At 57.5% G+C, this 13,804-nt stretch overlaps 1 protein-coding gene across 3 annotated transcripts in view; it reads right to left on the bottom strand.

The window, feature by feature from the left end:
* Positions 1-4,166: 4,166 nt before the first annotated feature.
* LOC119098739 (protein TANC2) overlaps positions 4,167-13,804 on the bottom strand; it is a 73,736-nt gene continuing 64,098 nt past the window's right edge. For 2 of the 3 annotated variants that reach the window (XM_037221756.1, XM_037221757.1), the window contains exons 6-18: positions 12,810-13,046; positions 12,173-12,307; positions 11,635-11,742; positions 11,013-11,270; positions 10,488-10,621; positions 9,910-10,189; positions 8,171-9,558; positions 7,468-7,765; positions 6,981-7,162; positions 6,398-6,567; positions 5,830-6,025; positions 5,236-5,336; positions 4,167-4,936 (exon numbers count right to left, since the gene is read on the bottom strand). In XM_037221756.1, the coding sequence (XP_037077651.1) occupies positions 4,768-4,936; positions 5,236-5,336; positions 5,830-6,025; positions 6,398-6,567; positions 6,981-7,162; positions 7,468-7,765; positions 8,171-9,558; positions 9,910-10,189; positions 10,488-10,621; positions 11,013-11,270; positions 11,635-11,742; positions 12,173-12,307; positions 12,810-13,046 (3,656 nt within the window). In that variant the 3' untranslated portion in view covers positions 4,167-4,767. The remainder of the gene's footprint in view (positions 4,937-5,235; positions 5,337-5,829; positions 6,026-6,397; positions 6,568-6,980; positions 7,163-7,467; positions 7,766-8,170; positions 9,559-9,909; positions 10,190-10,487; positions 10,622-11,012; positions 11,271-11,634; positions 11,743-12,172; positions 12,308-12,809; positions 13,047-13,804) is intronic. The other variant, XM_037221758.1, reaches the window with a different exon arrangement.

Below are 13,804 nucleotides of genomic sequence, written 5' to 3' on the forward strand. Positions count from 1 at the left end.
AGAACAAACTTAGCTTGCTAATAAAGAGTAATCTGTTCACATGGCACAAAACTACGAACACCACTACCGTCTAACAAATCGGGCAAAACGCGTGGAACAAAAATGTGCATTGTTGAAAAGAAGCAGAAATACATACGCAGCGCATGTGCAAGCAGGTTTCTTTTTCCCAAAAGAGGAAGAGCGGATGCCGAGGAAAAGCTGATGGTAATGGATGGACTAACCACTCTTTTCTATGTCCGCCATAATATTTTCGCGTAGTCATGTGTTGCAACATGCAATAGCAATATACACAAAATACACAGCAATAATTCTTGTTCAAAATGCTGAGCCGTTGGTAGCATGTGAGCAGACTTGTGCTCGACTAAACTCCAAGCTCGAGTCGACTCACAAACTGAGCACTTACTATCTGTCTTCCCGTTCTTCTACGGCGTGTTGAGACCATGGTTCTGAATTCATTTTCTGTTTTACATCATTCAAATTTATTCTGGTTCGTGTCATGGCCGACACGTGCGTTTAATCTCATGCTTTTCCTAGTTGCGATGTCATTTGCCTTGACCTGACCCGCGTAATTGACCGGACGTGATGTTCAAAGGGAGAATTAGATTTCCAAGGCGAATCGAAGCGCCAACGAAGACGCCGAAATGGTGTGCGCTTGCGACAGGCAAGGCAGACGCGACATCCACTTCACCTTGATTAGCGAGGGAAGCTGACAAGGCCTGGCGGAAGCTGCTCTGATCATTAAGAATCTGAGAACCTCTATGATGGGTCCTCTATACCATATGAAAGGCGAGAGTTGAAATGGTCGCGATTATAACTCCCGATCTCTTGACCTTGTAGTCGAACGCGCAGTCCGAAAGCCCACAATCACTGGGAATAATACGTGGAAGTTTTTATGTTAGATGTGCTGTCACCTAGAAGTTAGTGCATACAAAGGTTTTGCATCAGACCTATCGTGGGGTTGAAGATTTTGACTCATATAGTTGGCGCGCAGTCTTCTTCTAGTCTAGTCTCACACGATATGGGCTGATATAATGCTGTTGCGGTCGCTATGAATACCACGTAGATGTTTTTTATTAGGTGTGTTGCGGCCTGAGAGTTCGTACACAAGAAGAGTTTGTATCAGAATTATTGAAAGGTTGAAGGTTTTGACTTAAATGTTTGTTGCGTTGCCTGTTGCGCTGGAAGTTTCGTCGTGGAGACGCTTTTGCATTAGTAGTTCTTGCGTCGGACATAAAGTCTCGTAGGATATTTTTTCTGGATGTTTTTTCACCCTGACACATTCTGGCATTGGAGTCTTGCGGTGGAAGTTTTCTCGCGTATAGGCTTACGTGGCAGAAGCTCATTTGTTAGAAGTCTTGGCATTAAAAATATTTGCGCGTAGAAGATGCTGCGTCAACATTTAAGACACACAGAAGTGATATTGCGCAGCAGTATTTATACTAGCAGTTGCATCGTGGAGGTTTGGTTAATAGCAGTAATCTCATGAGGAAGACTTTTGTGGAATCGTTCACTCCATATGGGAAACAACCGACATAAATCAACAGATCCACGTGCGTGCAGTTTATACACAGCATGTGCTCGCACCTTTGATCTTTTCGAAATTCACTGACATCTCATGGCGTGCACTCATCTTTGAATTTTTTAATGTAATTTCTTCATACACTATGTCATGCATTCATTCATGACGTACTCAAATGCAGTGTCAAAAGCCAGCCGTACGAGATGTGGTCGCTCATGATAGCTGCTTACCACGTTGGCCAATTCGCGGAGACATGAGCTGGACTTAATGGGTCATTTTGGACCGCGGTGAGTAACCGTGCTTTGATGCCAAATCCCCCTGGCGTTAGCGGACAGGACCCCCAGCGAGTCGCTTAGCACCGTGAACAATGCCTGCCCTCTCCGGATTCAAGGCGCGGAATCTGTTTGGCCAGCTGGGCCACCCAGCGAAACAAAAACAGCCACAACTTACCAGGTGGACAGTGCCGTCAAAACACGGCACTGCCGGAGTCAACTAACGGCAGCACGCTGCCCGCCACAGCGGCTGCTCGGCTCCCCACGTGATGTCGCTGTACCAGCTGCCCTCCACCGACCGGCGCGATTGCTGGAAGGCAGGATATTTCCATCCCGATAAAGGTGTCGGGCCTCTCCGGCTTTGGTGACCTCAGGTCTCCCATTGAAGAGACAAATAATTTTGGAACGCGCGTAGACCTTTCCGATAACGTTGTTGGCTGAGACGTTACACATTTGTGTTATTTGTAACGACGCATCGCTGATATGCATGCTGACATTTGCATTTCTGACATTCACACGCAAAGACCGAACGTCGTTATTCTGACCTTCAGATAAGACCCAGCTGTGGATATAGTGGGTAATCTAATTCGGCATTGTTAGCGCTCATTAGGCGTCTTGTTGTCCACGTGCGGTGCAAAGTACCCGAGCCATAGCAAACATTAGGACGGTCCCCGAGGACATACGCGAGGTGAGCCTGACCGCATCTCATGCCGTCCTGGAATTCCTAAAAAAGCAACACAAAATATGTGTGACCGGACAGGCTCGCAAAGGTACGAGCCACATCGTGCCATCTCTGTAAGAAATACATTGTAGGCTGCATGAGGAGAGCCCGAGTGACGTAAAATGTACAACATGTATGCACTTCCCACCCCGCAGCGCGGCGCCCTCCTTCCCGAGTTCGTTGCAGGAGCTATGCAACGGAAGAGACTTCAGCGTTATTTCGAGCGGAGTCGGAAAGCGATTCCGGAATCAAACGATTTTTGTGGTGTTGAAAATCAGCTACGGTCCTGGAAAGCTAGCGTCATCATTAGCGTCAAGCTAGGAAAGCTAGCGTAATAGGAGTTTGAGCGCAGTAGAGATTGGGTGTAGGGTTCGGTTTTGTATTAGTTGCGCCCGCGTTAAGTTAGTTTCAATGGCACTGGCTTCATTGGTTGGAATCTCCTAACCCTAGGCGGGGGAGTTTGGCTCACAAAAAGCTCATTCCCAGCTCCCTAGCCGTGTGCTGCGGCTGATGCTTTTAGGGCATCCCATTCTTGTACTGTTATCAAAATATTTCACAGGCCCACACATAACATGCTTCTGCTTCTTCTCTGATATATGTTTGAGTCTGTCTCTTTGCAAACAACTTCACGCACTGGAGACAACTCGAATTCATGTGAGCCGAGATCCACTACGAAAAGAACGTACAACCTCCCAAATTAGCATCGCAGCAGATTCAAAACTGAACGGAGTTGTGTGGAAGTGACATCGGATCAAGCTTCTATAAAACATTATTGCCTCTGGCCATACGTGTTCTGCGACCGTCAAGTGTACTGTAATGAGGCCAAATACGGGCTTCTGGCGCTACATGCACATGTTTTTGGGCACTTTAGGTTTTAGTTTATTTGGGTGCATTGAAGGCTTGAAGCAGTGTCCTTTGGCAGCAGATTGACGGTTTGAGCTCGGCTATACCTCTGTACCTTTGGCCTCACACACTCCCTCAAGACAGCAAGCAACACTGGCGCTGGACATGGAAGGGCCCGCCTACAAGCCGCACATCCCTATACATCGGAAGGATTAGCCCGGAGCTTCCCTTCAGCCTGCCACTTCAGAAGCTTCGCTCAAATGACGGAAGCATTGTGCAAAACAGCAGTATGGATTCCGATACCAGCTGAACCGATGCGGTATCTGCCCATAAGTGAGACTGCTTAGTATAACAGTCTCATAAGTGAGACCGTTATTTCGGCACTGCCATCGAGCAGATACATGCGATACCTCGTAGATTCGCAGTTCGACCCGCACCGCCTGGTAAAACGGCACAACTAGTTTTCAGCAGGTTTATTGGTCATAAACAAGTCAACGAACTATACATTAAAACAGCTTAAGAGGCCGAGGGCCATATTCTTATCACATGCCATGGCCGGCTGGCCCCCATCCCGAACGACACCACCATGGTTTGGGAGCAGTACATCCCTCCAGTCAAGCAACCCTCACTCACATCCCCCACAGCTCACCACTCAACGACTAGCACCAACCATTGCGTTCAGCACTTCACCAGCCGCAGCGACGCGCCAAGATCGGGTTCAACGCCACCAGCGAGCGCGAGCCAAAGGTCAAGGCCGGTGACCTGCGACCGACCGGCCGCCCTATGGCAGAAATGGCCGCCACCCCCCCCCCCCCCCCCCCAGCGCGGCGCTTGCAGGGAGTACGGGGCAGCGACGTGAGCCTACAGATAGCTAAGGCGACCAGAGTCGCTTCACAGAAGTCCGCAGGGCCCTCGGCGGGCCTGGACGGCAGTACACGGCTGGCGGTTCACAAGTTACGCCTATCACACGCCGCTGGAGTGCGTCTGGCGCTCACGTCAGCGGAAACACTTGGCAGCTTCGGACGAGGACCGTGCCTCGTCGACCGAGTGTCGCCGCCGGTAACATGACGGTCGCGTGGAGGACGCGCTCGACCTTTACAAATCTTACAGGAGATACCGTACAAACGAGCGCTAAAATGACGCGTTTCCACGTAGGTACAAATCATTCCGCGGACACTATCCAATCAGTGACACCCTAACAAATATCGGAACGAATCTCGACAGAGCTGCCAGCCGAAGCACAAACAAGTAAGTAAATGCAATAATCTGGAATCATGTATCGCCTCTCTTTCTCTGTCGGTCTTTGGCACAACGAATAGGACGTCACGCTTCGCCCAGCTGACGTCACCGGTCGCCCGCCGCCGAGCACGCGGATAGCCGCGAAGCGGCGGCGTGACGTCACCGTGACATCACTAGCACTGGGCGAGCAGCGGGTCCATGGAGCCGAGCTGGTGTCCGGGCGTGCCGTGCTCGGGGTGCTGGATCTGGTCGCGCACCTGCAGCAGCGTGCGCCGCACGTCCCGGTTGCTGGGCGCCAGCCGCAGCGCCTCGTTCAGGTCCACCAGCGCGCCGTCCAGTTGCCTGAAACGGCCGCCAGGCGTCAGCACCGGCGCGGACGTGCGCGCGGTAAAGGCGGAGATCGGGTATTGACGGGCTCCGCACGAACCTCTCACGGAATGACAGGATCGTCAGCGATGTATTCTCACATACAGCGTAGCTCACGTAGAGCTGGTGTCTGATCGGTACGTTGTCGTGTTGCTGGCGCTATACGGATGGCCAGTCGACACCCGAACCCCGCCACCGCCCCGAAGTAACATTAAAACCGGTGATCCAAGTCAGCGAGGCCTACCGCCGCGCTGCAGCGCGACACATCTGCTTACTTCTGGGCGTGCTTGGCCTTTGCACGGAAGAAGTAGGGCTCGAAGGCCTCCGGTCGGACCGACATGGCCAGCGTCGCCAGCTCTGCTGAAATTTGGTGCTTCTGCGGAGAGGACGGGTCCAGGTCAGCACTGGTCAACAGGCGAGACCCGGACGACATGACCAGACTAGGGGACGCAGGGGCTTTCGACGAGTAGGGACGACGTGCATGAATTTACACAGTATCGCCGTTGGCGATGGATGGGTGGTAACGACGCACCATTTATTCTTCTTTCAAGGCGAACACAAAGTTAAATATCATAGAAGTGATTTTACAGCATGCATACAAATAACGCCAGTTATATCTGATTATGATGTAGTATTGCTATATATATGTATATATCACTTATGAGTAAACTATTTATTTTGCAAAGCATATATTATTATTATTACGTATTTAATACAAACAGCTTACATCACATTACATGGTTTGCAAAAAATGAGGTGAGGAAGTAAAAGCATGATTTAAACAAGCGACCATTGCATGCTACAAAGCTTGATCGATCAAAAGCCGAGTTTGATCACATGACCCACTGGGCGCCCGAGTGACAACTCACGCCAAGTTTTCTCTTGCACCGGGACAGATTGAGCAGCAGGTTGACGTGCAGCCGACGGAAGAGGTCTTCGTGCTCCTGCACGCCGCCCTCGGGGAACTTCTTCAGCGCGTAGGTGAAGCGGTGGTCGGCCTCCTGAATCCGACACTTCTTGTACAGCGTCATGCCGTCGTCGTTCAGCTTGTTCAGCAGCGTGAACCTGAAGCAAAGCAGAAGTCCGTCAGTGTCCGCTCCCGCAAGCTGAGGCGTGGATGAGAAGAAAGTCCACGCAGCGTGCGAATTGTTATATGCTATTGGTGCTAACCAGCGGATAGCCTGATGAGATTTTCCTTGTGTTTAATGGCACACTTCGGCAGCCAAGCCTGTAGCAAAAGCGATTAAAAAGCGTGCCAATGGCGTCCCGAATACACTACATAAATGGACGCAAAGAAGGCAAACATTAACCCGCGCAAGTCAATGCGGGATCCCAGCCAAAGAAAACAGTCGCGACCATATCACCTAGTGCTACACCAACGAAATCGCCCTTCAGCTGTGCCCCACAGTGCTCCTGTACCCCCTCCTGCCGACTCACATGATCTCCGGCTTGCCGTCGGCCATGGCCCAGGTGGTGGCCCCCAGCTTGGCGCCCTTCCTCAGGAAGCACTGCACCACCTGGACGTTGCCGCAGCCGATGGCGCGGTCCAGGGGGGTCATGCCGCGCCGGTCCACGTGCTCGATCACGGCCCCGCGGTCCAGCAGCAGCTGCCGGGCGCGGCAGAGGTCAGCGCAGGCCGTGGCAACCGCTCACAGGACACACAGGACCGCGGATTCTCGGCACTCGGAGGAATGGGGATTGTCATGAGGTTAGCGATCGCCGTGTGGCATGTCCACGGATGCTTTAGGTCTTTGCAGGACGAAGAAACGTTCCGTTTTTGTGAGCAAGTCTACGCGAACCTTCAAGACGTGATATCCCATATCTGAAGGCTTCGTGAAATAAACCCGCCGTTTTTTTGTGACTCATCATACAGATTCGTTCACCACTGCGCCCGTGAACAATCCCCCACATGCGCCCTTCCTTACGTCCCTTAGCTCGACTCTTTTCACTCGCTTCCACCCGACCCCACTCCACCCCTCTTCTTCTTTCCCTCCGCCCTCCTCCAGCCGGCGACCCTTACCGAGACGACGCCGGCGTCTCCGTAGAAGGCCGCCAGATCGAGCGGCGTGCGGCAGGCGTTATCCGTGTGGTTGATGTCGGCCCCGGCGTCCAGCAGGGAGCGCACCACGTGCGCGCGGCCCTTCAGGCACGCCCAGGAGAGCGCCGTCAGGCCCTCGCGGTCGCTGCGGTCCACAGACGCGACTGCGGGGGGGGGGGGGGACAGGTCAGTGTGGTCGACGACAGGCCACTGCGGTTCACTGGAGAGAGCAGCGGAGACACTGGAGAGAGCAGCGGGGGTCGGCTCCGTTAGATCGGTCACCCTAGGCACAAACACAGGCTCTGGACAGGCCCTTCACAGTAAAGCGTGACTAAGTGGAGTTCAAGGTGTTGGAATGTAAGAACAACACACGTTCTACGTATAGTCGGGGAAGCTTTAAATGCAATCACCTGGGACACTGCACGTCGCAAACAGTGGGGCAGAAAAGCGTGCCTAAGTCACGCCGCACCTTTGTTGAGAAGGAGATCCAGCACGCCCATGTGTCCCTCGCTGGCCGCCAGCATCAGCGGCGTGCGTCCCGCCTGGTCCTGCTGCTCCAGCGGCGCGCCCTGGCCCAGCAGCACTACGCAGATGTCCCAGTGGCCCTCCCGCACGGCGCCCAGCAGCGGCGGCGCCCCCTTCGAGTTGGCGGCGGCGACGGTGGCGCCGCGGCGCAGCAGCATCTCAACCAGCGGCTTGTGGCCGGCGGCGGCCGCCATCGTCAGGGCCGTCTCGCCGTGCAAACTGTCGCAAGTGTTTACTGCCACCTGGGGGTGGTGGGCGGAACCTGGTCAGCCATGTGGCGAGGGCGGAGGGTGGGGTGGTCGGTCCATTATCAGCTTTGCTTTTTTCTGCCACTCGTGGGTGGACTTTTGGGAATCAAGTGTGCCACTCCCACTATCCCAGCGACGGTGGACGCAATCGAAAGATGTACAACTAGCCACTAAATGAACTATTTTTTATCAAATACTCCTCCGATGAGTACAGCTTTTACAAAAATGGGACAAACTGACATCGTAATTTCTCAATCCAGGCAGGTAAGAATGGACAACTCAAACGAAACAAGTATAAAAAATCAAGGATAACTTTAACTTTAAGTAAGGTGATGACCTATAATGCACGTTGATCATAGTCACTAATCACAGGCGGCGGTGATATCTCCTGGGACTTACCTCCTCCATGTCGAGCAGGTACTCGGCGATCTGGAGGCGACCGTTTCCAGCGGCCGCCACCAGCGCCTGCTGCGCCGCCTCGGCCATGGCCAGCCGATCGCCGGCGCCGGCCGTTGCCCAGTCGCACCAGAGCAGGTACTCCACCACGCTGAGGTGACCGTGCACAGCGGCATGCACGAGCGCGCAGCGTCGGCCGGCATCGCACAGGCCGACGCTGGCGCCGTGCTGCAGCAGCAGCTGCACGGCCTCGGCGTGTCCACCCGTCGCCGCCAACATGAGCGGCGTCACACCCTTGCCGTTGACGGCGTCGACGGCGGCGCCGAAGCGCAGCAGCAGCTGCAGCATCTCGTCGAAGCCCTCGGCGGCGCAGAGGCCGAGCAGCGGCGCGCCGTCCCGCTGGCGGACGGCGGCGTCCGGGGAGGCGCCGGCCAGCAGCAGCAGGTTCGACACCTTGACGTTGGGACTGTGCGCGTTGCGGTCGGCGACGAGCGCGGCAGAGAGGTCAGCCGAGGCGCCGGCCACCCAGAGCGCCTGCAGGTCGCGTGGCGACACCAGCAGCTCCTCGCGCGAGTTCTTGTAGAGGTGCGCCTTCAGCACGTGGTGGCCTAGCTCGAGCGTCTTCTGCGCGTCCAGCGGCGCCTCCAGCCGGCTCATGCGCAGCGCGATGTTGGCGTGGCCCAGGCGCGGCTCCAGGAGGAACTTGGCGCTCTCGCCCTCCTCGCGCCGGGTCAGCCATTCCCGGAACGACGGGTGGAAGAACATGTACGTGTCGTCGACGCGTTTGACCAGGAAGCCCGAGATGGTCTTGAAGCGACGCATGAACTCGTCCCAGGAGATGGGTGCGCTGGTGCGACCGGCGTTGGCCGAGTGGAAGATGTCGTAGGCAGTCATCGGGTGCAGGCTCGCCAGGCAGCTAGCCAGCATCGGCTCCACCTGCTCGTACGACCGCTGCGTCGGGAACCTGAGGTTGCAGTTGAGCAGGAAGATCTCGCTGAGGCTGACGGGCAGCACGCGGAAGCTGGACGACTTCATCACTAGCTTGCCGCGCTCGATCAGGTCGAGGGTGAGCTTCACAAAGAGGAAGGAGCCCTTGGAGAGGTTGACCAGGTGAGCAATGAAGCGCGACTGGCCGCTTCCCTCCACCTTGGCGCCGCTGACCTGGATGCTGTTGGTGATGGAGGGCGAGTTGTTGATGCGGAAGGCGATGTAGTCGCTGAGGTCACGCTGCAGGTCGTCCGTGTCGCGCAGGCGGTCCAGGTTGATCTTGTGGAACGGCAGCGGGCTTGCGATGCCCTGCATCTGCGTGCGCACTGTCACCACGAGCTTCAGCCAGGCGGGGAACTTGACCAGGTGACGTGCTAGGAAGGCCGACAGGTTATCGCCGTACTCTGCAACAGACCAGGCGGGCGTCACATGCCAGCTCCAGGGACATTAGGAGCGAACTGCAGCGAACTGGTTTGGAGCGGAGCTGTTAAGATTTGTAGCACAGTGTTTCAGCTCGTCCTCTTAGCCCTTGCACCGGAGACAACGACGAAACAGATAGTGAGGAGAGAGGATAGGGAGGCGAGAGGCTCGAATCCAGGACACTGCAATCAACACCAGACGTGCAAACACCTTGCCGCCCAGTCGTTCAAACTACCCATCCAGCGTACAGCGACACAACAGAATAACGGCTGGCAGGCGCGGACCATGCCAGCCCGCCGCGCCACCGCTCCCGTCTCGCCACCGCTCCAGCTCACCTGGCTTGTGGTACTCCGCCTCACAGAGGCCGTCCACGGCCACGATGCACGTCTGCCCGGGCAGCTTTCCCGCCTGGCGGAGGGCGTTTAGCGGCTCGAGCACGCCCCGCGCCAGCGCCGCCGCCGGGTCGCTGACGCAGGAGCGCTGCGCCAGGATCGTCTGCAGCGCCGGCGTGCGCTGCACGTAGTCCCGGTAGGCGGCCAGCTGCGGCGCCTGGCACAGCTGCGCCGCCACCGAGTGCACGAAGTCCGGCACCAGGCAGGTGGCGCTGTTGTCGGCCTGCAGGAGGCGGAGTGGCGGATAGTGAGGGCCTGCGAAGTTGAGTGCCTGAACGAGCCAAAATTCGTGTTGTTTTTGCGACGTCACCACATCAAAGGCAATGACGTTGAAGACACACCACTCTAGACTTACGAAAAATTATGTTAACCTCACGGGTTTTGCGAACGAACGCTGCATCAGTGAACAAAAATCTGCACGCAACCATTTTTTACAAGGTAATGCGTCAAAGTACCGTCCGAACAGCTTCTCACGGCTCCCACTGCTCCGCTGCTAACCAAGGGCGGCCCGGACCTCTCACCTGGCAGAAGTGGTAGGCCACCAGGCGGCTGCCCAGCATCTTGAGGTCCTCCGGAACTACGCAGACGTTGGAGTAGAGGCCGCCGCTGCCGACCACCACGCGCGGCCGCTCGCCGCCGGCCGACGAGCTGATCTCTGCGGACAGCGCCAGCGGCGGTCAACGGCGGAACTAAGCGGAGAGCAGCCAGCAGGCCGGAGCAAGAGATACCAGCGGCACTTGAGAGGCGGTAGGGGTGTCGGCAGAGCTGCGGTAGGGTGGTGTCGGGAAACAGGCAGATGTCCTTCAATCCATCACCTGGCAAGCACGCATGTTCAGCACTCAACTTCTCAGTTCAGACTTGCAGATGTGAAAGGTCATAAACTCTTCCCGAAGCGGGCACACAGTTCACGGACTGTAAGTGAATGACAGCAACTTAGGTTTAAGGGCGCACCAAATGCATGGTTAACTCACACCTATACCCATCGCGGCCGAATCGCGCGAGCACTCACATCACCTCGAATCGTGAGTCGGAGACGGGCAGCTCACCTTGATAGAGAGCATCGTCCCGGACGGCGCGCCGACCGAAGCAGCTGTGCTCCACCAGCTGGAGAAGCACGGCCGTCTTGCCGGTGCCGACGCTGCCGGAGAGCACGCAGCCGCGGCTGGGCGTGCCGAGCAGGGCGCGGCTTAGCTCCGCGAACAGCCAGTGCCGGCCGAGGAACAGCGGGTCCTGCTCCTGCTGCGGCACCTCGAAGAACAGCGGCTGCAGGCTAAGCTGGCGGGGCCGAAACTGCGCGAACCGCGCTGCGGGCAGAGCGCCGTCGTTAGGGAGAGGGAGAGATGCGGCGAGGTGACTGAAGTGCTTGTGAAGATGAGGCGAGACCAAAAAGTTGTCACGTGAGAGCCGAAAAGCGGCGTAGCGAATCGGGTGAAAAGTAAGTAAGACTTGAAAGGCGCTCAGGGCTTTGTGTAAACGTCAAGGATTTGCTGCTACTGCTAAGACGTCGGGCAAGAAGGAGCACGTGCAGCACACTTCTCTAATCCCAAGTGCGGCGTTCCACGCGCATCGCGCGCGACCAGCTGTACCCAACGCATGACCTCTCGCTTACATAACAGAGCCCAGTGAAAGTCCACTGCACCACCACCACTCCAGGCTCGTGCAACAAACCTTTGGGGTCAACTGGCGTGGTGACCCGAGGGCAGCGTGCTGACCTCCGCGCCAGCTGATTCCGGGGGCCGCCGAATCCACTGACGTCATCCACAGCGCCTCTACCACCTGCACCGGGCGACACTAGGCTACAGTGGCGGCGACAGTGGCGACGAGCTCACCCCGCAGGCACGTGCAGACTAAACGACCACCGACTCTCACACCGGCGCGGATGGACGCACGACCCTTGGCCGGGGGACAGGACTACGGTCTCACCGGCGGCACCAACCTACGTACATCAGCGACTATCTGCCATCTCACGGGAGATGCGGAGAATGTGAAAGCGCCAAGGAGATTCGGGCCCGATAAAACAAAGTGCATGCCGGCCCAAAAGAAATTGGGCGCAACGAGCGTTTAAAAATTCCTAGCATGTGGGAAGAGAAACGACACTGTCAGTGTCGCCTGTTCCCTGAGCGTCGCGAAGCACACTGCAACCGCTACGGGCCTACATACAGCATGCACGCTCGGCCACGCGAGGCGCCGAGGGCTCGGCACTCACCCAGGGAGTTCCGGCGGGAGCCGATAAGGGGACTGGCCGAGGGGTTAGAGCCGTTCAGTGACATGGACATGAGCGACCCCAGGCTCTCGTGGCTACGCTCCGAGCGCAGGTGCGCCGCCTCCGACTCGCTCGAGCCTGCGAGACAGAGCCGTGTGAAGTCAGCGTCAGCACGATATGAGGTCAGCGTCAGCGCGGTATGACGTCAGCGTCAGCGAGGCAAGGTGTCAATATCAGCAAAGTGAAGAGTCACAAAAATCAGAACGGTGCAACGTTGGCAGTTGACGACAGTGGGTCTATACGCAACAACACTCAGGCAAATTTAGATCCACGACAGCAGAGACATGCAGGGCTATATGTACGCAAGTGCTATTTTGGACACAAAGAAAATGTTTTTTTAAAGATAAGGTCATTTTTGTGAAACGCGCCGCAGATTATTGCATGCATTGCTACGTCAGCCGCTCCTCCCGGGGCCAAGCCAATGACTCACTTCCATACCATTTGGGGCTCTGTGCACAACCACACAAGAGCACATTTTCTCATACCCACGCCTCGGTCTGAGGCCGACCAAGTAAGTCCGCCCCGAGCCGACGGGCGGCGCCTGCCAGGGCCGGGCGGCGGCGCGGGTCGCGGCACCCACCTGTCAGGGTCGAGACGGGGCTGGTGTTGGTCGAGGCCATGTCGCCGCGCGGCAGCGACGAGCGCGACTCGTGGCCCGAGTGGCCCGAGTGCGCGCCCGAGCTGGCCGAGCGGCTGGAGCGCGAGCGCTCGGAGCCCGGCGAGCGCGGCTCGGCGCCCGGGCCCAGCAGCAGGCCCAGCCGCGCGTACAGCGCGCTGTCCTCCGGCCGGCCGCCTCCGCCGCTCTCCTCGTCCGTGTCTGCGGGGAGGACGGCACGCGTCAGACGGCGGGAGAGGTGGAGGGAGACAAGCGGCGCTGAGTCGAGCCTGGAAGGGTAGGCGAGATCGAGATCGTCAGCTGGGCTGCGTGGGGATGGACTCGCAGCGTCGACGAGCGGCGCACGAGTGGGGAAACGCGACGCAGCACGCCTTCACGCCTTTCCCGGGCACAACCTGATTCACTCCCACTCCTTCACCGCTCGGGATTGCATCAGAGCTCAGACGGGGCGCGGAAGATCCTCGTCTCGACAGCCAGCGCGCCTTCGGAAGTCCTGAGCGCGGCGTCGCAGGTTGTCGGGTGCGCCCCCCCCCCCCCCTGCGCCCAGTCCCGAGCTCGCGCCGTCTACCGGCCGCGCCGGCGGGACATGTATGAGTCTGAGTCTGAGTCTGGGGCTCACGTCTGAGCCTCACTCCCTCACGCTCCGCCGCGGGCCGACGGCGGCGGGGAAGTCGATGCCATCGCGGCGCGCCAAATTTGGCCGCGCGGCAGCGATGCAGCGCAGTGCGGCGCGCTGCGGCCGCTGCGTCCGGCCAGCTCAGGTAATCGGACGTGACACGAGCGGCCGTGGGCGGCGTCAGCGGCGCTGCTGCGGGCCGGCCCCAGCCGCGTTGCGTGCACAGCCGAGCCCCGGCGGCAGGCGCGGGTCCAGCGGAAGGCAGAGAGGCGATCTCTTCCGCCGGCGTCGTAGCCAAGGAAGTCTTCTGGGGCCACACGAAACATGCTGCATGGCGGCATCG

Source organism: Pollicipes pollicipes, unplaced genomic scaffold (assembly GCF_011947565.3).
Source record: "Pollicipes pollicipes isolate AB1234 unplaced genomic scaffold, Ppol_2.1 Scaffold_4740;HRSCAF=5597_pilon_pilon_pilon, whole genome shotgun sequence".
In the NCBI taxonomy this organism is placed as follows: domain Eukaryota; kingdom Metazoa; phylum Arthropoda; class Thecostraca; order Pollicipedomorpha; family Pollicipedidae; genus Pollicipes; species Pollicipes pollicipes.